The 25,222-nt window shown below is 41.3% G+C and overlaps 1 protein-coding gene across 5 annotated transcripts in view; it reads left to right on the plus strand.

Moving 5' to 3' along the window:
• The window catches only part of LOC134017541 (glycophorin-C-like), a 34,319-nt gene extending 24,971 nt beyond the window's left edge, over window positions 1–9,348 (plus strand). For all 5 annotated transcript variants that reach the window (XM_062457267.1, XM_062457266.1, XM_062457265.1 and 2 more), the window contains 2 exons: window positions 6,375–6,416; window positions 7,198–9,348. In XM_062457267.1, coding sequence (XP_062313251.1) covers window positions 6,375–6,416; window positions 7,198–7,394 — 239 coding nt within the window. In that variant the 3' untranslated portion in view covers window positions 7,395–9,348. The remainder of the gene's footprint in view (window positions 1–6,374; window positions 6,417–7,197) is intronic.
• Window positions 9,349–25,222: the final 15,874 nt, after the last annotated feature.

A 25,222-nucleotide genomic window follows, 5' to 3' on the forward strand; every position in this document is an offset into this window, starting at 1 on the left:
ATAACTGCAAGCAGCGATTTTCCTCCGCAAAATGGCAAAATATTATAAACATATACACTGTCGAAGATCGAGAGTTGGACAACAAGAGAGCAAAACTACTTCATGTTTGGCCAACAACAGGCTGAATGGGGATTTGAACTCATGAGCATAAGGTTACAAGTCAGTCTCTCTATCCTCTCTGCTACACACCAGCTGTTGAGAGTGTATGAATAGAAAGGGCAGAGTATTAGCTTTGGTCAGCTTTGGGACAAAGGTTAAGAAACGGTTGACATTTCAAGGTGAAATTGCATGAAACTGTGCATGGTATTTCAGAATGATGTCATCCTGTTTAGCAGATAATCAAAATTATGACAGGCCAAATGATAATGGCTGGATTCCAACCTGCTACCGGTGTTTCTCCTGTGGTAAGCGTTGTTAGATTCAGCCAAAGTTGAAACTGCTTGTACATTTCCTATAAAAACGGGACAACGGGATGACTAGGTTGCTGCTGTAAAGAATAACTTACTCATAGTTTTTTTAAAGGTTGTTTGGAGTGCCATAACTTGTCATGGAAGGGAATTTCAAATCATGTCTAGCATCAGTGGGGATGTGTCCTGGCTTAGGTTACTGAAATGAATTTGTGCAACAGGCAAGGGATCCACCTGAACAATCAATTTACTTCATTAGAGATAACCATTAGAGTTATCCCTACCATGCGTAGACTACAAGTAGCTAGCTACTGTGGTAACCTGGCTTGTTTTGCAGTGGTTTACACAGTCTCGCTAAACAGATGATCGGAGTGTTGTGATGGGCTCAAATAAACACGCATTGCTATGTTTTACAACCGGAGGATTGATCGGAAGACTAGAAACCGTTTAGTCAGAATAAAAAATCAAAACTATGCCTCTGACTGGTTTTGTGTACAGGACTGTACTGTACAGGAAAATCCATCATGGCGGACCTTATGGGTTCTTGAGGCTTTTTTGTTCTTCATGAAAAATGAGGCATGCACACCAAGTTTCAGAAGAATTGGAGCAATGGGGTGGAAATGCCATCACTTTGAAAATTGGACTTTTGGGCGTCGCCCCATATGGTCCGATGTGGCCCATATTTGGTGTGGGGGTACCCGCTTGGATGTAGTATCAATGTGCCAAAATTGGAAATTTATGGCCAGGGACTTTTTGAGATATTGGGGCGCAAGGAGAAGAAAAATAATAATAATAAGAATACTAACAAAAACAATAGGTTCCCTCCTACCGGAGGAAGCCTAATAATAATAATACCAACAATTACAATAGGGTTCCTCCTGACGGAGGAATCCTAAATATATGAAAGAGAATATAGGTTGAGCCTTGCCAAAGGCAGGCACACCCAATAAACCTGTGGTAAAGCAGACAAGGATTCAGCGTCTTTGGGACGAAAGTGCACGAGGTCTTTACTTGGAATAAACAAGGTTTAACAAAAACAAAGGTCAGGAAACAAAGGTCCGACGCCACACGGCCATAACATGAAAGAATAAGACTCCACAACGAAGTGGGAAACATCTCGGCTTATATAGCCGTCCTAATTAGTCCCAACATAAAACAGGTGCGCACTAGAACTCCGGTGACGCAGACCGGCGCACCGTCGCCGTGCGCTCCGTGACAAAACCAACCTACATATATTTTTGATTACATCAGGGGACTTATAGGTGAATAGAAGAAATATATTAGAGCAAAAGCCAATATGTGGAGGGTATTTCCTGTATCTGTCTGACCTGATAAGTTGTTTTGTGTGTTTCAAAAGAGTCATCATGAGTCTCCTTTTCTGGTTAATGTGTGGGTGTCTGTGTTTCTGTATGTTTTCACAGGGCTGTTTTGCAGCACCATCATACAGCACTATTTGATGTTTTAACAAAACAAAAAAAGAAACTCATTAGAATTCGTAGATTACCCAGTGGGCCATTAGCAGATATAGAACTTTATTAAAATATTAAGTCATTTTCCATCCCTCTGACTATAATTTTGTTCCATTACTCTAACTGCAGCTGATGACCAACCTGTATCCCTGCTGTTGAGAGAGCCTCTCCAGGGCTGAACTGGGAGTCTGCATCTTCAGCACTATCTCTGTTAGCTAGCTCTCCCCGGAAAACCTCTAAACACACCAGGGCTTTCTCCTGCCAGACCGTTTATCAGTTAGAGCAATTTCAACATCTATCCTTGAGTGTGGTATATGCATGCTTTGCTAAATAAGCTGGCTGTAGTGTGAAAATATGTACAGGCACCCTGCCTATTAAAGGTGTGTTAAGCTAATGAACTCGTACAGACAAGTCAAAGCTGGCTGTGAGGGTTCCCCACTGGCTGATAAGAGAGCTCCCCTAGCAACCTAGCTTTCTTAGTTTCCTTATCAGAAGGTGGTTTGGAGGTCAGCATACAAGCACGGCTCTGTGTGTGAGGAAATTAGCATGGCATGAAACACAAAGGAGGAGGACGCTCTGGTCATCTTAAACAAAAAATATTAGGATTAGCAGGGAAAGTGGATGGTTTACTTAGGTCTTGGTGAACTGGACAAAGGAAAAGAGATATGAGATTGTACAGTATCCCATTGTAAATGTGCTGAACGCTTCTGAATGCCAAAGAAGACACCCCTTGATTGAAAAGTCTAAAGTCTTAACAGACGTGAAGTACAGTATTTCCATCTATGCTGTTTTTCAGACAGAGCTATGGTTCACAGTCCTGTCCACCATTTATGTGTACATGAGTATTTATATGACTTTTTTTTTTTATGATGACGAGTGCTTTTACTGAAAATTATTATTAGGTAAATGTTCTGCATTGTCCATGGTACCTGTGATGTGCCCTGCAGAAAGGTAGGGTTCAGACAAAGGTTCGGGATAAAAAGTCCTGAAGTCGAATACGTTTTGGAAGCAGGAAGTCATAGAGAATGAATGAAGTGAGAATGACTGCATGATAAAACAACTCCAAACGGTCATGATACTTCAATCTCTATTTAAAATATTCACGATTTGACTATGCGGTATTCTCTCTACATCCATGGAAATGAAAAGAACACTTCCTAGATCATCACAACGTAGAATGAGTAGGTTCAGTAGATATTTGGTAAACAGTAGTGAAGCCTCATAGTTGTTTAGGTATGTGTGCTGAGGTGTGTGCTGAGGTCCTAATCAAATACACATTCTGTTTGTCCACTCCCACAATCCTTTAATATGACAGTTAACCCCAGTAAATCCTATCCTTCACATACCTGCCAGAACTCCAGAGGTGTGCATATAAATTTAAAGGGCAACCCACGCCTCCTTGTACTCAAGCCTCAGCACCAGCTGCCCCCTGTGCCTTAAATAATCCACGACAAGCATCCATCTCTCTGGAACAAACCAAAGGAAGAAGAGTGGAGAGAAGGAAGAGGGAGAGGGAGGATGGATGGATGGATGGAGAAATAGAAGGAGAAAGAGAGGGTTAAGAGAAAGATGAGTGAGCGAGACAGGGAAATGGAGAACGAGAAAGTGGGTGGAAGCAAAGAGAAAGGAGGGGAAAAAAGAGAAGTGGAGATACAGTGAGAAAACAAGCAAGATAGATGGGGGGAGAGTGTTTAGCCAGGCGTTCAGAGTATTTTCACCCTCAGTTACACACAGGCAGTGTGGCCTAGGTGGTGTGTTTGTTGACAGGAATCGGGAGTGTAGCCTATTCACAAGGCAGCAGAAGCTTCTAGGGAGAGGCAGCCTTCCCCCGGCCAGCCATTTCAGCTTGGAGATTCACTGAGACTGAATGCATTCACTTTCAACCTTGAACTGTTAAAGCTGTATTAAATGTAGTATGTAGAGTTGCCCCATTAAGAACAGGTTAGTGACAAAGGGAAATTAAAAATAACCACATGGCAGATGATGGGAAACATCACGTCGTTGTGACAGCATGGATTGCCTTAAGTGACCACCACTGTCAAGACCAGGACTGTTTTGGTTGTGGTTGCCGACAGCAAAACTCAACACTTATCAGAAACTTAATTACAAAACCCATGCTGGCAATCCTAAGGAACGCCAGGGAAAATGACTTATCTGTCCACTATACCAAATAACAGTGGAGAGACCTCTTGGAGTGCACAAACTCTGTCTGCAAAAGTGATAACATTTCCATTAAGATTGTCCATGTGGCATGAAGCAAGATGGCAGACCATCTAACATTTAATGGATATCATCCACTCTCCAAAAGATGGACCCCAAATTGGCCCGTATTTAGGGACACGCGGAGAGAGTTAGATTGCGGCCAAGCTTTAGCATATATTTACTTCCTGTGAATATGATATCAGCACAGTGTCAGCCGCAGCACTACAGGGTGGAATTAATTTGGCTTCCAGTTTCCCCTTCCTTCCTACCGGGAGACACTTACCAGGCCTGCTTCAGAGTCGGCTTTGGGTCGAGATTAACGCCACATTTGGGAATGCGATGAAAGCATTGAATCTTGCTCCCGGGGCAAACTTTTCCGCGGATGTGTCGTCGAAAACGTGTGGAAGCGAAGAGGCGGGGAGGCATGTTGGTGCTTTAATTCTCGGTGGCATCCGAAACCGCAGTATTCTAAGTCCTCCCCATCCCATTTTTTCCGCTGTCTGCCTGCCTGTCTCTCTGTATGGCTGTCTGTCTGGCCCTCTGGGTTCAGAAGTAGGGAGAGTGAAGTGCCCTTGGATGTGGCTTAGTGATCCCCGTCGGGGCGGAGCAGATGTCCCACTCTCCGTGTCGCGGCGGCGAGCGGATCCTGCTAACGAGGCTAACGAGGAGGCACCTCCAGGCGAGACAGGCCCCCCGTGTTCGCTTGGCAAATTTATCAGGGATTTGAGCTCTCTCCTCGGATACCAGATTCTCTGCTGCCCTGATTAAAAGAGACCATATAAATTATGCTTAACCCATTCCTCTACTGTAGACACGATTCATTTTCAAATAGGCCGTCTTTGCAATTTCCCTGTCTTAGAAGAGGCAAACTATTGACCTGCATTAGCTGATGCTAAATCCAACCTTAAGCTAATTCTATTTTCGTTATGTGTTGGGTTACTTTAGGGTCTTTGTATCTCAAGTAGAACATTCTCAAGTAGACATAAAAATCAATATTCGCACAACAGATTAACATAATACATAACTTTGTGATTCTTATGTGTTAAAATAGCCACATGAAGATATCGGAAACAAACTGAAATAGATTTTGCTGCCATAAATGTCTGTTCCTGATAATCTAAGTCCACATGACACACTACAGAAACAGAGTTACTACAAAACATTTAATTCATATAAGAGACAATTTGGCCAGGCCAATGGCAGACTCTTCTTCTTGCCTGTTAAATGACTGTTGAATTCCAAACAGGAACTCCTGTTAGGAGTCCCTTTGATCATTACTTGAGAGGGAGAGGACAGGGTGTGTGTGTGCATTAAAAAAATCTAATAACATTCACACTGACCACTAATGAAGTTTTAGCAATTCATCCAGGCATATGGTTAAGGGGCCCCAGGAAGGTGCGGTACCATTGACGCAGGGAAGTACACTTCAAAAGCCAGAGAATGTTTTTTTACTTAGTCTGTGCACGAAGATATTAAACTCCTGATGTGGTTCACGTTCTTGTGAGACCCAAAGACGTGGTGAGGTGTCCAGCGGTTCCGTCATTATGCTCCTTCGTTGAATCCTGTTTCTGAGGACGCCCAGATAAACTATACTGATTCTTTTCTCTCGCTTCCTGTCCCAAATGAACAAGTCTTGTAATTCTCCTTTAATTGCTCAGAACGTGTCCGCATTGTAAACAATGCAATGAGATGAGAATTTAATGAGTGGGCGAACACCTCAATGTTTCGGGTGATTAGGCATTAATGAGCCTGCCTTTTAATTGCATACTTTGGGGTCTCCATTAACAATGTTCTGTAGTTTTTTTTTGTTTTTTGCTTTCCCTCTCTCTCTCACTCTCTCTCTCGTCCCTCTAAGCACCTCACTGAGCTTGTAGGATCGATCTTGTTTTCAGATTTCACTTTGTGTACAAATGTCACACATTCAGGCTTGGCCTGCCTCTGTCCTTCAGAGAAAGTCAAGTCGAGGCGGGCAGATGTTGCCTGTGCAATAATTCATGATTACCTTTAATCACTTTCTTTAATGAGCATTTCGTCCCCCTGTGACGGATACAAAGAAGCCATCTCCACACACCAGGGAGACAGCTGTCTATAAAAAAAAAAAATGCTCATGAAAAATTTACATTTGTTAAAATAACAAAGTCAAAGTCTGGGGAAAATAAATATTAATGTGAGTAGAGATGCATGGCATGTGATGAAGGTTAGTTGCTTAGGCTTGCAATCTAACATTTGATGTGCTGGTTTTGTTTTTACATGATACTGTTGCATCTAAAATCCATTCTTTTCTATGTCCCTGTAGTTACCACCGTGGACGACGGCTATTTTGATCCCATACTAGGAGGTGAGATGAAACCCACCCAACAGGCCCTGAGGAGCACTCGAAGCCTTACATGTTTTATTATTCCCCAATAAAAAAACAAATGTCAATCTACCAAATGGATTGAGGTTGGAAACAGACATGCTCCTTGGTTCAATGATGGCCAAGGAAGGAAAAACTACTTTTCTTTCTCTCAGAAAAATGCTGCTAAATGTTTTGGAACCAAGCTATTTAAAGTCATTTGGAAGTCAGTCAGGCAAGGGAGTGAGTTCTAAATGTAATGTGTCGTTGCAGATATTTTTATAGCTCATAACATTGTCCTTGTCTGCCAACAGCTGTATATAACAGGCCATGGCATGCCCCAAAAAATACTATTTTCTGTCTCTTTAAGTGTTTAATTCTTGAATTTGACATAAAACTTTTAAGTCTTAAAGGACTAATATTCAATGAAGGAGTGAATAGTGAGACACAAAACATCTTAACAGTTAGTGATTTAGGCCAAGGCAGATGCATTTAACGGGTCAGGTTTGGTTAATAGGTCTCTGCTACAACTTTTTACTTTCAGTAGCCCATTTTGTGGAAATGTTGTCGTTGTGTATTCCAAGACCATTAGACCTTATTTGGGGCACATTTTAAAGAAGAAGAGCACCCCTGTCCTAATGTCTGTCTTACAATACATAGTCCATGTTTGATCCCTCTATCGTTCTATCTACCTACCTACCTACTTATAAGTCTTTATATGTATGTAAAAATGACTAAATGTAAATGACTAAATGTAAATGTACCTTCCTTCCTTCTCTTGCAGCGGTGATTGCTGCAGTGGTGCTGGTGCTCCTGTGCTTGGCAGTGGTGCTGCTTCGCTACATGTACCGACACAAGGGCACCTACCACACTAACGAGGCCAAGGGTACAGAGTTTGCCGATACAGCGGACGCTGCTCTGCGTGGCGACCCAACACTGCACGGCGCCGTGGACCAGAGCAGGAAAGAATACTTCATCTGAGAGGATAAGCCCTCACGCTGTATCTAATGGACTGCTCTCTCTGAACGTGTTAAATGTTACGGGGGTGGAGGGTCAAAGCTGAAAGAGGGAGGACCCAGGGTCCTTGGTGTGTCTAGGTGAAGAATAACCTTCATCTTAAGAGCATCTGCTTTGAATGTTTCCTTGTGACTAAGTGACTAACCTGAAAATTATTTGCCCAAACAAAATTACTAGTGGGGGACATGTTCAAATGCTAAATGTGCCTGTGTCTTACTCTTGTACAGTACGCTTTACCATATGTTGTACTGTAAAATACCATATAACTTAGGAATTGCTCCATATTAGCCTGGTTGTAGGAAGCTGTGCTTGTCATGTCTACAGACTCTCATGTCAGTGAATATCTTCAGATCCAGGATCTAAACACCTACAGACACCTCTCATCTTCCGATAACAGGAATATGCATGGAACAGAGACACACATACAACATTAGAATCCTAAATTCACAAATACATTTTTTGCAAAGACAAGTCTGTGATGATAGTTCTAAAAAAGGAATTGATGGTTTACCCTACATTTTCACCACACTTACAAAGGTGACCATGTTGGAGTAAAACAAAGACTGTTTGGAAGTCAGAAACACAGCAAATATGAGTAAAAAAAATGAATGTACAGCATACAATCAGCCTTTTCTGAAAGGATCAAATGTTGAAGAGAGATTAGAAGAAAAGTCCCAGAAGAAAAAATAGGCATACATTTATCATGCCCAGAGGAGGCATCTCATACAATGCCACTATGCAACATTGTGCATTTATAATAAAAATATACATCAATAGTCTTGTAGCCACACTGTCACTGTGTTTGTAAATTACCATTTGTGTTTTCTATGTAATATGGTATGTTTGGGTGAAGGACAAAGAGATGAACGAGGGAACATCTTCTAGAGGATTATTCAGGGGTGATGATCTGATCTTATTGGAATAGCAGTGAATTGTCAAGTAAACTGTGCTGATGTATTTGGCAGTTGGTCAACCTCACTAGTGGTGAACAGCTCTAAACATGCTGGGCTTTCATGCTGCTGGTCGACCACACAGCATATCAAATCGAATTACAACAGGAGTTGCATGATTTTATGAATCCAGTATCTGATAATGGTTTGAAATTAAGGGTATTCCTGCACTTACCATTTTTGGATAGTTTTTTATCATTTAATACTTTTTTGACAGAGCCTGAGGGTTCTGGGGAAAAGTCTTGTGATTGGTTTATTTATTAGCCAAGGCCAGAATCTTGAAATGTGTTTATGGTGTGTATGTGTTTTGCTCATATCTTATATATATACAGACTGATTGAATTAAATCAAGTCACCATTTATAATGGATAACTGCCTGGACTCATGGGGCAATGACAACAACAATTATTTGACTGTGTGTTCCTTCTCAAACAATACCAAGCCAACTGTGAGTACCTTGTTCTTATCTGTATCATTAACTTAATGGTGGAATAAATGGACAGTGAAACTGAAATTCTCAGAGCTCCAAATTACATCTATTCTCCCCAATCTCTGTAACCACCCTCAGTCACCACAGAGGAATGTGAAGACTTTGAGAGATTTTCTTTATCTTTAGGGTTGCTCGAGAAGATATGGAAGAGATACAAAATATGCGCTGTGGATTCAAACCAAGCCTGAGCAAAACAAAAACAGCTCCTCTGCTTTGATAACAGGTGCTGACAAAGGTGATGAACTGTCTGCAAACAACCTTTTGGTGTAATTACTTAGGAAATTTACAGATCACACATAAAAGGCTCATAAACAAGCTCCTCAATATATTGCAGTTCTTGTTTTTCTTTCTCCTTCCCTGGAAGAAAAGAGAAAGACTTATCTCTATATTAGTACCACTCTTCAGTTCATAATGTACTATTTATCAGCAGTGACACTACACAGAAAAATAAAGATGTACACCATTTTTTACAAATTGATTTTAATTTTTGTTGAATCTGTTTTTTTCTGCAGTTTTTTATTTTCAGTCTTGCGTACTCTGAACAATTATAATAGCTTTCAAAAACAGAACTCTGATGTAATGGTTGTCCGTCTCTGAACTTAGAGGAAACAAGTAACAATAAGAAACAGAGCGGAAAGAAGGTAGTCAGTCTCAGTTAGAGAGATATCAAACTTTACTCTGTGTCAGGGACAACTGGATTCAAGTAAGAACTATTCACTCCTTAAGTCCCCTCCACTCTGAATGTAGTCTTAACTGGTGAAATATTCATGCTTGCGTATTATTTTGAAGCTCCAATGTTTTATTTATTTCCATGAGGTAAATCCAACTAAAAGCAAATAAAAGGCATTCCAAGTCAAACATGTACTATTTCCAAGTTTTGAAAATGACATATATAAAAATGTATTCAGAACTGAAAAGTGCTACTCTGGGTTCAGAGGCATTCTTCATGACTGGAGAAGTGACTTCCATTTAAACTGCAGAGAGCAGTGTGTTCTGTTTGTCAATATCTCTGATGAGCTCACTGTAAAGAGGGACAGCTTGGGAATTTATCAAGCATGTCTGCCAGAGCAAAGAGGATTTTGTTTTGAGCTGTGAAAACTCCTAAAAATTGCTTCCAAGTAAGGCATCAGAATCTCTTTTCTCCAACAGGATTTTGGTAAAATAATCGAATTATGGCCCAGTGAGAGTGAGAAGAATAGCTAAACTATAATATGCATAATGTTTATCATTTTTACAGAAAAAATGTATGCAGAACTGTTGATAGTGCACTACGTCATTTATTCAAGTTATGCTACAAAACATGTATGAATGCTACAAAAGTCTAAAAGTAGCTACACATAGGAAACTACTACACAGAAACAAAATATGACAAACTCTACAGCACTCGTTTTTCATACAAATCTTTTCTATCCTGCGGTGTCATTTTATTTATTTTTACCACAAGAATTGTACAAAATACAAACGGAGATTTGATAGGTGTAAAGGGCTACTGTGCTCGGTGTCTGATTTACATCCACCAGGCTATCTTCTCTCTCAGTCCGCCACGCGGACACATGAAAAAAGCAGTTGAGTCCGTCAGACCTGAGACAGGAGTTACAGTTTATGGCTTGGCCAAGATTGATTTCCATCTTCACTCCCTGGCAAAGGAAGGAGCGCAGTCAATTATTCACCCAGTGGTCGAACTGACGAGGCCATCGGACACTTTTCTTCCGGTCACTGTGTCCCAACGCTCATTTAAAGTCTGTCGCTTTTTTTTAACCTTCGGATCACGTTGTTTTGGAAAACTACTGATAAATGCAGCAAGCTGAGCTCCGAGCCAAACTCATGCTCTTGACTTACGCCCTAGGCAGGTTTTTATGAGGTTCTCCACACTATCACACTAACAGCCTGCATGGGCATTCCATTTCGATAAGATGCCCCATCGCCTACCCTGGTCCCCAGTACCCATCTTGTGTGTTGAGATTTACACAGACTCCACAGATTGGTGTATAGTCTCCCTGCATCCTCTCTCTGCACTCTGGAGGCAGCGTTTTGAATGTCTACCTTGCAGACAAATTGCTTTCTTGAAGTTTATTTCAGTATTCTGTAGAACTCCAAAGGCTTGCCGCTCTAAGAGTAAGCAAAATAAGGTGGAGAGAAATGCATAAGTGTTCTCCTTTGTGATGAAAGCTTAGTGTACTGTTTGATTTGTGCTTTGTGGCACTGTGGTGACATGGTGTGCTGGGAATTGTCATATCAAAGTCAAGTTCCAACAATGTTTAAGCTATTCTTCAGGAGAACATTTGTATCACCAGCAAAGCTCAAGTTGTTTTGTGCTGTTTGTTACCCAAAGCTTTTGTTTGGAAGTTGACCTAGCTTTACAATTTCTCTCCCAGGTAGTGAGTGCTTCATGTTCAGAAACAAGTGTTAGTTAATCCCTTATTTGGCTATATTTACTATTCTCACTCTTCACAGTGTGTTCCTTGTAGTCTGGATCTTTCATAAGCTTTTATTATACTTATTATTTATTTTATTATACAATTATTTATTATACAATATAGGGTTTACTATAGGGTTTACCAGTATTTTAAGTTTTAGGTGAGCTACAATGCTAACTGCAGTCCTATCTGCATGCAGATTTCCAACCAAGAGAACAGTAAGCATTCCCAACTGCACTATAATGAGATGCTGCAGCGTATTAAATATTATAATTCTTCATCTAATATGAATGCAGTGTAACCAGATAATTATGAATAATAGAAATGCAATAAGACATTTTAACGAGGTGCGCCACACGCAAAGCTGTAGTTGGAAGCAGAAATGTTACGACTTAACTGTGCATCAGAGAGACTCTGAACAGAACAGATGAACTCAGCATAGAGATGGTGGAGAAATGAAGATAATTTCTACAGTCTATGCATTCATAACGTCTTATCACATAACGTAGATCAAACAGAATCACAATTTTCCTGCAGTGTTTTTGACAAGCCACTTCTTATGCACTGCCCGCAAATATGTACTGCAGGTCATTCAGGAGACACAGCAGGTTAGTCCTTGGTCTGTCCTTTAGCTTTTCATTAAAAACAAATTCTACATTCAACTCTTTTTGGAGTTTTGGAGCATTGGGGAGTATGGACGGTGCCCGTTTTAGAGGTTGAATAGAAGGATGGAGGCTTACTTTGAGGGGTCATATCTGGAGACTGTCCTCTCCCCTACTGAAGCGGGGACATCTGTCCTCACAGGAGGGAACACTCACCGCTTCTGCTCAGGTGCTGCTCGGGGTATTTTTAGACATGGTGATGAGATGAGCTGCCTGGCTGGAAGAGCTGAGCGATGGCTGGCCACAGCACCAACACAGGGGGACAGGGTTGCAGACACATGGAAGGATTTATAGATTAGATCCGAAAAACAACGTGACACACAGCACTCTGAAACCTTGCTTTAAATTTCAGGACTTGCATCTTATGATGCAAACCATGAGGAGGCTTTTGGATGCTCACCTTTCTCTCTAGGGCGTAAGTCAAGAGCATGAGTTTACTCTGTGTGAACTCACATAGAAAGATGGGCTATTGTGAAAAATATTGTACATTTTTAATCACCTAACATTAATGCCAGCCACTGAGCCTCATAATGTGATGATTTCTTAGTTTTATGTGTTAAAACAACGTTATAAACCTGGTCATATGTTTTCGAAGGCAATGTTAGTACTCACCACAACAGTACTGCATCCACGTTGCATCCATCCTCTTACGAGTCTTCCCCAGAATAATCAAGCCCCATGCCTCTGTGGAGATGCACCACTGAACATATTGTCCATTTATTAGGAGGGAGAACATCTTTTCAGAAGGGCAATTCAACAGAAACTGCTTATGTGGCAGGATTTTATAATGTATGCCTGAGACATATTGTGGGAGGCAAATTATTCTGAAATGACAGCTATTTACCTGGGACATCTTCAAAGGCGGTACTTTTATATCTCATAGGATTTTTTGTCATTACTTCACTGCTTTCAAGGCCCCGAGACTAATGCATTCATTTCATTACAATGGATCACAGTGTATGCTAACCACTTTCATATTCTCTCTCTGACAGACATTGAGGTTGAGGCCTTGTTTTTCACTTCTTTCTGTAACGCTGTGCCCAGTGTGCCCTCATATTGAAAATAGAGAAAAATGGGCTTAAAAAAGATAATTGAATATACCAGGCAAACCGTTTTAGACAGGACCAGTAACTATTATGTTTCCGCTTAGGGGTAATCAAAACTCAAAAAGGAAAAAAGAGATGAATAGAGTCCTTTCTGTCATGTGTTGTTCCCCCCATGTGTATTATGCGTGGTGAGTAGCGATCCTAATTATCATTCCTGGTATCATGAGACTGGAGGCTCGTCCAACATCCTAAACATCCTTCCTCTCCTCATGTGTGCTGCCAGAATTTATTTCCCTTTAAACACAAAGCAAATTTAACCATGATATCGCATCATGTTAGCGTCTTACATTTGTCTAATTTAATTTACAACAGGACTGTTACTGGTGCCAAATATGTACAGAGATTTATCATGAGGGACAGTCAAACAATGTGCAATTTGTGTAAGACTCCCTAACATTGTTTCCCTGCCTGGGGTAGTGAGTTGGGCCAGGCCCTACAGGGGCCCCCTGGGTCTGTCTGTGCTGACTCAGTTGAGATCCAGCCCTGATCACTGGGTTTCAGGGCCCAATTATCCACAAAGCAACAAATCCTCTAAAGGCTCTGTTATCAGTAGAAAGAGCAGTGTTAGAGTCATTGGGTGTGCTCAAGCCTTCGGCAAGAGCACAACCTTGTTCTCTCACATATATATTTATTATTGTTGGAATGCTGAAGCAGCATTCCAAGTATTGTTCTTTGAATCTTTATTCAACTTATTATTATTTATCTTCTATTTCTTCCGTGGCACCTTTCAGCGCCTTCAAATCTTCAGCTATTAAAACCGTTCAGCTATCAAAAAATTCAGCAGTTTCAGGCCATGGGTGCTATGACTTTTCATCTTTCAAATCCTCTCAAACTTCTTTAAACTTCTTCAACTTCCAAATCCTTCTTCTTCCTCAATCTTTCAGCTAGAGCCACCATTTAAACTTTAAAATGTTGACAAAACCCTAAAATATTTTTAAATAATTCAGCTTTTTGATATCTATTCAACTTTTTTCAATATCACTGATTATGTTTCATGACTTTTTCAAGCCGTTTCTGAGATTTACATGGGTGTTTACGTGAAACGACTGAAACGCTTAGAGTGGAGGGCAGCTTCGGATGTCGTTGAAAAAATATTTCTAGTTTGCCAGCATTGCCACAATTTTCGCTCTTCATGCTTCGTTTTTGGATCAATAGATAGCTAATTTTATGCTGGTCGTAGACAGTTGTCTGTTGAATCCAACAGACGTACACATTTGTTCAGAGCTCCACGAAAGCGAGACAAAGTCCAACTCTCGCCCCATAGAGACCAATGCAAATCTGGTGACAAAATCGTCAGAGAAAGCAAAAAGAACAAGATTTTGAAACTGCCGGTAGAGTCGTATTTCTGGTTTCGGCAGAGTCTTGGGTCTCGGAAAATATCCTTATTTTTTGGATTGGACGTATAGTTTTGCGTCTAGGTCAACTTGTTTGAGGTGTGGATGCTAGGTAAATGTTCGTTTTTCTCTCTGCCTAGCTCGTTAGCCGTCACAGCTGCGCCATCACCGTGACAAAACCAAACACGCACCAGGAAAGCAAAAGGAACACGTTTTCGAAACTGCAGGTAGAGTCGTATTTCTGACTGCACAGACATATAAAGAATATCTCTGGTTTAGGCAGAGTCTTGGGTCTCGGAAAATATCCTTATTTTTTGGATTGGACGTATAGTTTTGCGTTTAGGTTAACTTGTTTGAGGTGTGGATTCTAGCTACATTAGTTATTCTCTCTGCCCAGCTCGTTAGCCATCACAGCTGCGCCATCACCGTGGCACCCAAACAAACACGCACCAGGAAAGCAAAAGGAACACGTTTCCGAAACTGCAGGTAGAGTCGTATTTCTGACTGCACAGACATATAAAGAATATCTCTGGTTTCGGCAGAGTCTTGGGTCTCGGAAAATATCCTTAGATTTTGGATTGGATGTACAGTTTTGCGTCTAGGTTATCATGTTTGAGGTGTGGATTCTAGCTACATTTCTCTTATTCTCTGCCCTCAGCGCGTTAGCAATCATAGCTGCACCATCACCGTAACGACAGACACGCACCACTCAGTCTCTCAAATAGGTGATTGGTACGTTTACTTGACCATGAGAAACCCGATTACTAGCAATTGTCGGTTTATGCCAATAATACGATTACTCAGTTTGCATGTGTAATTAGTTATGCGATTACTCAATAAACGCGTCTACATGATTCTTTTTTATTAATCGTTGTATGCTCCACGGACAAAACTTGCACCATCTTCCTTCTGCAACAAAGTGTCGCCGTGTCTTCCTGTATCGGCCCTACTGCTGTATGTTTCATTCCATCAACACATTGAATCCTACTAAGAAAGCCGAGTAAACGCACTCAATGCACACATCTGCTACTGCTATTGTAACTGTTGCCACCATATTACTTTAATATTTTGTAAAGGTTTTTCAGAATTGTACATTTTGTATTTGTATGTAGCATTACTGTATTGTATTGACATTATTGTAATAACAAGACTTTTATTTTGGAGCCTTGGTGGAGCTGCTAGTTTTTGAGCGCGAAACACAGAGAAGAAAGCTGATGTCCTTGTACACACGTTAGTTAGGTAGTACATTAGTCAAGAGAATTACATTAAGATATTAATGCCTTTAAAAGCTGAAAGGGACTGTAAAATAAGATAAGAAGATTTCCTTTTAGAGCATGCAGCCAACGAGGTATTTTGTCTGTTTGTTATGTACTTTAACTTTGTGTTACTTTTGATGCTGTGTTTGCTAACCAGCTAACGTTATGGCTTATGTGTTTTGATACCGTGTATTACATAGTTTTCACGGTTTGATGTGGAGAAGAAGACTTCATTAAAAACCCGTAAAGGAAACCATTCAGGGCTCCAGACACTGGTGCGCCTAACTTTTTTATTTAGGTGCACCAGCACAAAATTTAGGTGCACCCAAATTTTTCCTTGCGTCGCCACAATTTCAAGGTCACCTTTTTATCACGCTCCATATACATTCATATATATTATGTAAATGATCTTAAACAAGAATAAGGTGTAGGTAAATATATTTTTTATTTGAAGCACAATCATACTGTATATATATAAAAAATATATATTTTAAGTGCTTCACTGAGCTACCAAACTAAAACATTTTAAGCAAAATAAAACATTTCAAAATAGAAAGTGCTACAGTTTAAAAGTGCTTCCCTGAACTGAGACCTAACATTTCATGGCTCAAAGTCTTATAGCGGGTCCCACCTTGCTGTCCCATGCCCTTCAGATGGCCAACACCTGTAATTTGGCCTTCTTGCCCTATGGCCTTGGCTAAATCATCTTGCCACACTCTCTTAGTTTTTTTTCTTCACAGCTTTCACTTTGACCTCAGTAAACAGATACTTAGAAGTCCATGTCTTGTTAAAAGTTAACCCTTGTGTTATCTTCGGGTCATTCTGACCCATCAGCCGTGTGACCCACCGTCGTATTGCGACAAATTTACCTCATACAAAAACAAAGTGAAGCATTTTCTTTTAACCGTTGGGCTGTCTCAGACCCCCCACATTGCAAAGGTTAAAAGAAAATTATTTTTATTAATTTTTGTATTGGGTAAAACTGGGTAAACACAATGATGGTTCGTTATGAACCTTTGGGTCATGTGACCCGAAGGCAGCACAAGGGTTAATCAGTGGCAAAGTTTTTCATTTTCGAGGGCTAACCAACAGCTAACTCTCCTGTCGGTGAGGTTGCGCAAGCGCACATATGTAAATCGCCTGATCACTGTAGTCTTTCAGGACTACATATTTACTACCGCTCAACACATTTATTTTACATTTTTGATTTACCTCACGTGGGCCGGATTGAGACAGCCTGTGGCCGGTTATGGCCCGCGGGCCATACAATGCCCAGGTCTGCTAAACTGACTCTGGTGCTCAGGTCGTAATTTCAATCACACAGCACGGAGCTACAGGAATATCTGGACCACAGCCAATCAGAGGCAAAGACCCGCCCCATCTCTGTCTCTGATTGGTTTAGACCACGATATGATCCAACCATGAGTGTCAGTTCCGTTTTAGGATAACAAACGCTTCGTTTGTGGAGAGACAGCGGATGCGAGGAGGTTAGGTGCACCGGTGCGACCTAGGAAAAAATTTAGTCGCACCCGTACACATTTTGGTCGCATAGAGCCCTGCCATTTGCTGTCTGACTGTGCTTGGGAGGGAGTCACAGCTATTACTATCCCAACTATAATTTCAGCTGTTAACCCTTGTGTTATCTTCGGGTCATTCTGACCCATCAGTCATTGTGACCCACCGTCGTATTGCGACAAATTTACCGCATACAAAGACAAAGTGAAGCATTTTCTTTTAACAGCTAGGCTGTCTCAGACCCCCCACATTGCAAAGGTTAAAAGAAAATTATTTTAATTTGTTTTTGTATTGGGTAAAATTGGGTAAACACAACGATGGTTCGTTATGAACCTTTGGGTCATGTGACCCGAAGGCAGCACGAGGGTTAAGACTATAATATTCTTTTTATGACTAGCTAGCCTAGGCCTACTTCTTCTTCTGTTTAACAGTTCAGCTTTCAGCTTCTCTCGCATTGTATTTCAGTTCTAGCGTTGTTAGATGATGCAGTTCACTTTCCACACTGCCTCTTTTGTGTGACTCACACATTTTTGACATTCATTTCAGCTTGCGGGTATTTTCTCATTTCTGTATTTTCTGCAATTTAAGAAAAATAATTTCATCTTTCAGCATTCTAACGCATTTTCAGCAGGAAATGCCTTTCTAGTTATTATTTATTTTTGCCCCCCTAAATCTTTGTCAATATTTGGCCTACATAGACAACCTAGGTGTCAAATGTTTCGTCTTGGTAGCGATTGAGTTGCTTGTATTTTTATTTACGTTCCGTTGCATGGTTTAAGTGGAAATTAAGTTTTTGTGGCGAAAAGTGAAGCTAACGGTGGCTAATTTGCTAGCCACAGTCACTGACGTTACTAACGTCACTAACGTCACGAAAACACGCGTGACTACCTGTAGCAGAACATTCGTTTCGCATCTGTTAACTTGGGGGATAGCTAGGCTAACTATAGCTTTACTGCAAGGCAGCTGCAGAAACGCCACAAGCAAAGAGGCCAGGGTGATAACTATTTACTTATTTTACTTTGTGATGTGAAACACAATTGTAAAATGTAATGTACAATATTAGCTGATATTATTAAGGAAGTAGGCCCACATCTACTTTCGGAAACGGTAGTCTACTATTTCACTGAGGCATTAGCATGACATTAGCCTCTGTTACCCGGGCAACACATACTACAGTGGTCTATGATGCATCTGTTTTCAATCATTAAAATAAACATTCCTCACAAATAATTTTTTGTTGTAGGATTTATTATGACATTACATTACAAGTAAATGATTTGTGGGTGAAATTATCATTACCTGTGGTTTCAAACCAGTGTTGCTCACTGCAACGCTGTAGCCTACGCGAGACACTACAAAAACATCGACACAGCTGTAGGAAGTCAAACGGCGACAGAACATGTTCGGCACTCCCCTTACTTAAACCAAAAGTCTTTCAATAGGTGAAACAATCTGACTACTAACCTGAACTTCATTGCCACAGCCTAAACTTTGTCAATCTGTTCATGAAAATAATTCATTTCAGCCTAAACCGTACAACGGAACGTTAAATCGAATTCAACCAACGCAATCGCTACCAAGACGAACATAGCAGTAGTCTAGTACTGTACTGTAGTAGAATTTACAGGGGCAGCTTCTCCACACAGGGCTATATCGCATTTTGCGTTGTTACTGACAATGATCGCTACCAGTGAGCTTTTTATGAAGGAGCGATTTTCCACTAAATAAATGTCAAGCTTATTTACGTTTTTGGGGGCATATTTTCAGTTAACAGATGGTACTGTTTGAATCGCGAGTCTATCTTCTGCCGGTAACGTCGTAGAATAATCTTCAAAGGGGGTTCTTTATTAATGAATGAATGCAATATGAGTAGGCTAAATGCCTGAAAATATCACGAGAAGGGAAAACTTAAAAGGACGTTTAAGTCATAGAGATTAGGTCCATTTTTACACCGGTCTGCCAAATGTATTCGTTTTGATTCAGCTATGAGGCTGCCTCTTGCAGGGGAAATGAGAAGACATCATATTTCATTCTACACTTCACTCGTATTTTGAGTTGCAAATAAGCAGCAAAAAAAAGATGCTTTTAAATCTATGTAATCTTTATAAATAATAAGTAGGCCCTATGCATTTGTATATAAAATATACAGACCCCTGTGCAACCCTACACACCCTACAATTTCCCCAGAAATTGTACCCTCTCTAGTTTATCTAGCAATGGATATTCAGTGATGTGAGCTCATTTTAGCGCTTGTTATTGCCGATCACGTGGGGGAACGGATGAAAGAAGGACTCGGAATATGATTAGTGACAAGATCTCTGTTGCTTCTGAGATATGGTGCAACTATATACCCCTGTGCTCCGAGACACCACTCTGAGAACACACAGTAAAAACTGTGATGCTGTCCTATATCTCTAGCTATACATTGAGCTTGACTGACAGTTGCTATCTGTTGAATGATTAATTAGTGCACCTGTGTTTTTCTTACGAGAAAGCACATTCTAGATTGTCCTCACTGCCATTCATGTGCTAATAAAAAATGCACTACACTGGCTGCTTCTTATCCATCCACATGAAAACATCCTTAATCACTTCAAGATAAATACAAAAAAAACTAAAAAATAATCTGCAGCTTTTATTCCACACAAGGTTACGGTTAATTGCTTTTTCAGCCATGACACACGTTTGTCAATGGAGCACAACCTCTTTGCACAGCCTCAGGTGCAGCCCCTGGCGAGAGGCAGTGGAAGCTGTTAACCTTAAAGTGAGAAGTGGAAGCAAGCTGAGTTACCTAACTGGACTCTACCTGCCTCCGGGCACAGGAGCCCTGCTGTAGCCAATTCCATACACCAGGGGGCCAGTCATGAAAACAAACAGGTTGAGAAGGAAAAGCAGGAGAGAGAGAGAGAGAGAATTGAATGACAAGGAATTAAATGACAAGGAAGTTTGCCCAACTCTTTTCACTTTAAAATGAATCACTTCCAGCCACTGCCACGATAATCAATGAAGATGAAAAGGCAGAGAGAGGACATAGAGTCTGTAGACATTATGAGTCATGCAACAGATGCCACCTAAGGGGATCAGGCCGTATCTGAGCCTCACACATCAAACACCAGGTCTCATTAGCATTCCACACTGGGACCTAATTGGCTGAGAGGAGGTGAAGGCGAGGAGGTGAAGGCAAGGAGGGGGGTGGATCCAGTTGTGGGGCCATTAGCCAAAATGAGTTAGCATGGTTGCTCATCCTGCTAGGGATGTCATAGGGGACGACATGCTGCTTACACGGGCAAAAAGCAGCTTCCTGATTCTACGAAGATCATTATCAGGGATCATCTCTCTGTCCTTCCCACAGGCATGCCGGGGTTCGGGGTGTCTAAGAGGACACGAGGAGGAAGTGCTGAATGAAGAAATGTGAGATGTCTTATCAGCCCGCCAAGTGATGTCCAGAAGACCAGCAATAGGAGGGGTGGGGAAAATATTCAGAACTGTAACAATTTTTACAGTGCAACTGAATCAAGCATGTACAACAATTCTAAGAGTGAATGGAACAGCTGGGAAGTGAGAAACCAACATCTATTTATTCATTTGTTAAATGTGAGTTGTGGGAGAATGCCAGTGTTCCCTTCTTTTTTTTTGTTGTCATTTTTTAGCAGACGCTCTTATCCAGAGCGACTTACAGTAAGTACAGGGACATTCTCCCCGAGGCAAGTAGGGTGAAGTGCCTTGCCCAAGGACACAACGTCATTTGGCACAGCCGGGAATCAAACCAGCAACCTTCGGATTACTAGCCCAATTCCCTAACCGCTCAGCCACCTGACTCCCTCTTGGACTACTTCTTGGTCTCTGATCAACCCACACACACACACCAACATTGAGCGGGGAGAGAGAGAGACCCAGCAGGAAATGGAGGCTTGTTACAAGCACTGCAAACCACAGCAGATGGAACCCACTCCTGTTTCCTCAATTTGAACTTGTTTATCGCAGTGACACTCTTCTTCAAGTGAGCAGCAGTGAATGTACCAGTGCAGGGAGGTGTTGCTGGGTCTCGTAAAACGGTTTACGCTGGCAGGGGAGCACCTGGCACCAACCCTTGCGAGAGGGTAGGGGTTTGACTTTGTGGTGTAAACACAGTTGCAGGGCATTATGGGCAACGCCTCGGGCACACACACACACACACCAAGGCGCTCTCAGGAACACAAACACACACACGAGGCGCACACAGGACACACACACACAGACAGGAGCAAGTACCCACACAGGAGCACAAACACACAGAGGCACTCACAGGAACACACCGGCACAGGAACAAACACACACACAGGAGCACACACATAAAGACACTCACAGAAACTCACACACACTGGCCGTTTATCAATCCATGTTTTTCTCAGTTCTTGTGTTCTTGTGAACTCGTTTGACGTCATCTTTCAAGTACTGTTCCAATCCAAAGAACACAAGTCACCAAGGACGCCAAAAATACCCGGAAGTGTTCCGCGGCTCCGCCTCTTTTATTGAGGATGCATTGGATTGTGACTTGGCCAGCGAGAACACATCTGATTTCCCAGAAGTCATTGCAAGAACACACTCATTTCAATTCATTCTCCTCAAGGCCGTAGCCATGGAGTCAACATTGGGGGGGACGAATGACATTTTTAAAGATAATTTTGGACAGCGTGCGTGGTTGCCTGTCGTTGCGTAGGACATTTTTATATTTTTTTATATCAATATATTGGGGGGGACATTTTGACCAGATTTGAATATTTCCCCCCCCAATATATATTATGATTACGGCCTTGGTTCTCCATCCTCGTGGTCTTGCAAGACCGTTCTTCTCAAGAATGCAAGTACGTTCTTAGCGTTCTTCGAATTGATAAACAGTCAGAGACACCCACACACACAGAGAAATACACAAAGGAACACATGCACATAGACACACATACTGTACATGCGCGGGAACACACCGAGGTGCAGACACATATGTACATGCATGTGCACAAACATACATGAATTACTGTAAGGCCAAACAGCCTTTCACACACACAGACACACACACACAAAGACGCAATAATTGACCCTGACCTATCCATGCTGCCCCACTTCAGAAATGACTGAGGCGTTGAGTATGTCATTCAGGGTTGTGAAAAGAGGTGACATTTCAAAAACAGGGACATTCGGAAGGTGGTGAGAGATTAGAGGTGATGAGAAACGCTCTTCAGACAGAAGAGAGCTTCTGCCACTTCATGACAAAGTGTGGAATCACCGCCGCTGGGTCGAGCTGTGGATAGCAATGATTTTATTTCATTTCGTTCCTTAATGTCCGTCTTCCGAAGTAAACAAGAGGAGACAGGATCCAGGAGGGGAAGCTTTTTGTTTCTGTTCATGAAGGATCCGCTTCGCTCTTATCAGCAGAGCTACCTTTCAGGTGCGCCATTGTCCGCAAAGACGAATGGGTCTTTACACTGACGCCCCTCATTTGTTTAAGACAAAGTCATGTAATTAAAATCTAATCAGAGACGAGGCCAGAGTGCCAGAGAATACATGAATATTTAAATCTGTTTTTCTTTCGAATCTTAATGACATGGTAATTTATGAAAGCTCTGTGCTTAATTTTGGCCAGGGAGCAAATTAACTGGATTTCAAGAGATTCCCTCAAGTCATTTTCTCATCCTTTTTTCTCAACGTGTATTACACATGGAACATCGGAATAAAAACTTCTATTTAAAGCTTGCTCCCACTGCTTATCCAACAAACCCAGGCTTTTCTCTATTTTTCCATTTTCAGAAATATCAGCGTCTGTTCTTGGAAAAAAGACATTTTCAGAGTAGGGATTTAAGATTATAGCCAGAAGCTTCAAATCACGTTTGAGGCAATGCCGATTCTCCACCCTTGGGCGAGTGCCTTAATCTGCATTGACAGTGTGTGTGGCTCTATAAACGGAGGAGTTAAAAGTGTTAAGTTATGTAATTATCTAAGGGCAAGGGCCCTCTGCCTGGCTGGTAAATAATAGAATATGTTAACGCTGGCGGGCGGCATCGCCTTCACGCCGTCGGCTCAGCCTTGCCTGGTTTCCTCGGCAATGAGTCACATCGTGAGTCCAGCTTCGTGTCTCAGCTGTTGAAAACTGTGTGTTGTTGTGGATACTGAGCAGATAAGCCGTACAGCGCCTGACCTCGGGGACATCTCCAGAAGTCTCAACACCTGAACAGCTTTTACGGAGTAGGGTTGTGGGTCGGTGGTGTGCTGTGAAAAGTCATTTTGACAACACGCTTCTCTTCAGTGAGGGAGTATTCAACAACCGTTCCATTGATTTCTTTTTTCTTTTTACCTTGCCCATGAGGCACATGTTTACACATGATGTTGAACTAAGATGTTTCACTTTGTAGATCAGATAAAATAGCCTACTGTTAGGTGAAACAATTAGTTTAGACATGGAAAATGTGGGCAATTTGATTGATAATTAACACACAATGTACACCTCAGCAGCATTTACAGTGAGTGCTTTAGTTAAATGTACAGGATGTTTAGCTACACTGGAATAGCATAAATAAATGTCTGCTTAGTCAACAACTGTAACATCAGAATTAAAAAGTCTTCAGCAATTGTTAGGGACTGAACATAAATTTACCTTTCCATTCAGAGCCACACGGACTGACGTCCTCTACTATGCATAAACACAGAGAAATACTGAGTACATTAGAATAACTGGATCTCAACCACCGAATATGGTAGTCTGTTCTGAAGTTATAATTTGTACATTCATATTTTGATGGACATCACTCACCTTGATGTCTGCACTATCTGCTGCTCATTCCGCCCTGACTCTGATGGAAGGACGCACAGCCTTGGGAGCCATTTTTGTTATTCGTTTTAAATGACACAATTTCCTATAGGGTGATAATAGAGTTGTGACTCAAAGAGGGAAATAGTAGACAATGTGATAAATAAATGAGTTCTGGAGTGGTAAATGACATGGTGTTGGACATGATTGCGTTCAAAAGACGGCCTTACACTGTGCAAACACGCCTCACTGGAACCCAGCACTCTCAGAAGCCTTTTCTGCCAGCGTTCAGGGGTAAGCACTCTATTTATCGTGAGAAGTCCAAAAAAAAATTGCAGGGCACTTTCTCTCTCCAGATGTGGCTTTCAGAAAAGATTACAGCCGAGTACGGTGGCATTCAGTCATATGACGGAATATTTTCACGAGGCAAAAATATTGCTTGTCACACTTGAAGTGCATTTCCACACACACTTTCTTACAAGACACAATTTCGCAATATTGATGAATGAGATCACCTCTCTCTGCTAGAACTGGCATTTATAGTCAGTGGGAGGAAGCAGAATCAAATCCATACCCCTCGGTACTGAGAGACTATGTGTGTGTGTGTGTGTGTCTGCGCGTGTGTGTGCTTGTGTGCACTGTTGAGTCATTTCCAGAACAAGTTCAAGTTCATGCTGTTAATTTATTTAATTTACCTAACACATCCAAGTTACTGTGTTTCTATTTCAGTGAGAGCAAAAATAAGGAACAAGGTTTTCATTTCTCGACAACATTTATCAGTGAAAACAAGTCCTTTGGGTTGCATTGATGTGAGGTGTTGATGGAGAGATGTCAACAAGCAAGGTGATATCTTACTGTAATGGTGTTGAACGACAACAATTAAACTGATGTCAGGTTGGTCAAAGAATGACCAAACAAGTGAAGTGTGAATGTCATGCACTAGGCTGCCACTAGTAAGTACAGTAGACCATCATAGCTACAGTTCTGTATAAGTTGTGTGCTAGAAATCTTTTCCATTTTCATGTGAGTTATGAGATTAGGTTGATGAAACTTTATAGAAGGTAGAGTGCCGTAAAGAAGAAAGAAAAAGAAATTGTCATACAGTGTTGGAAAAACAAAACTTTATTATGGCCAATCGCACAATATTACAATGTGGCACATAGAAATATAACATGTAGAATCTTCAATAATGTTAGTATTTTCATTTGAAAAGGCTGGTAAAACTGAAACTTGTCTATTGGAGCTAATTAAAATCGAATCAAAACTACGAATAGGGAGTGGAAA

Source organism: Osmerus eperlanus, chromosome 3, assembly GCF_963692335.1.
Source record: "Osmerus eperlanus chromosome 3, fOsmEpe2.1, whole genome shotgun sequence".
NCBI classification, from domain to species: domain Eukaryota; kingdom Metazoa; phylum Chordata; class Actinopteri; order Osmeriformes; family Osmeridae; genus Osmerus; species Osmerus eperlanus.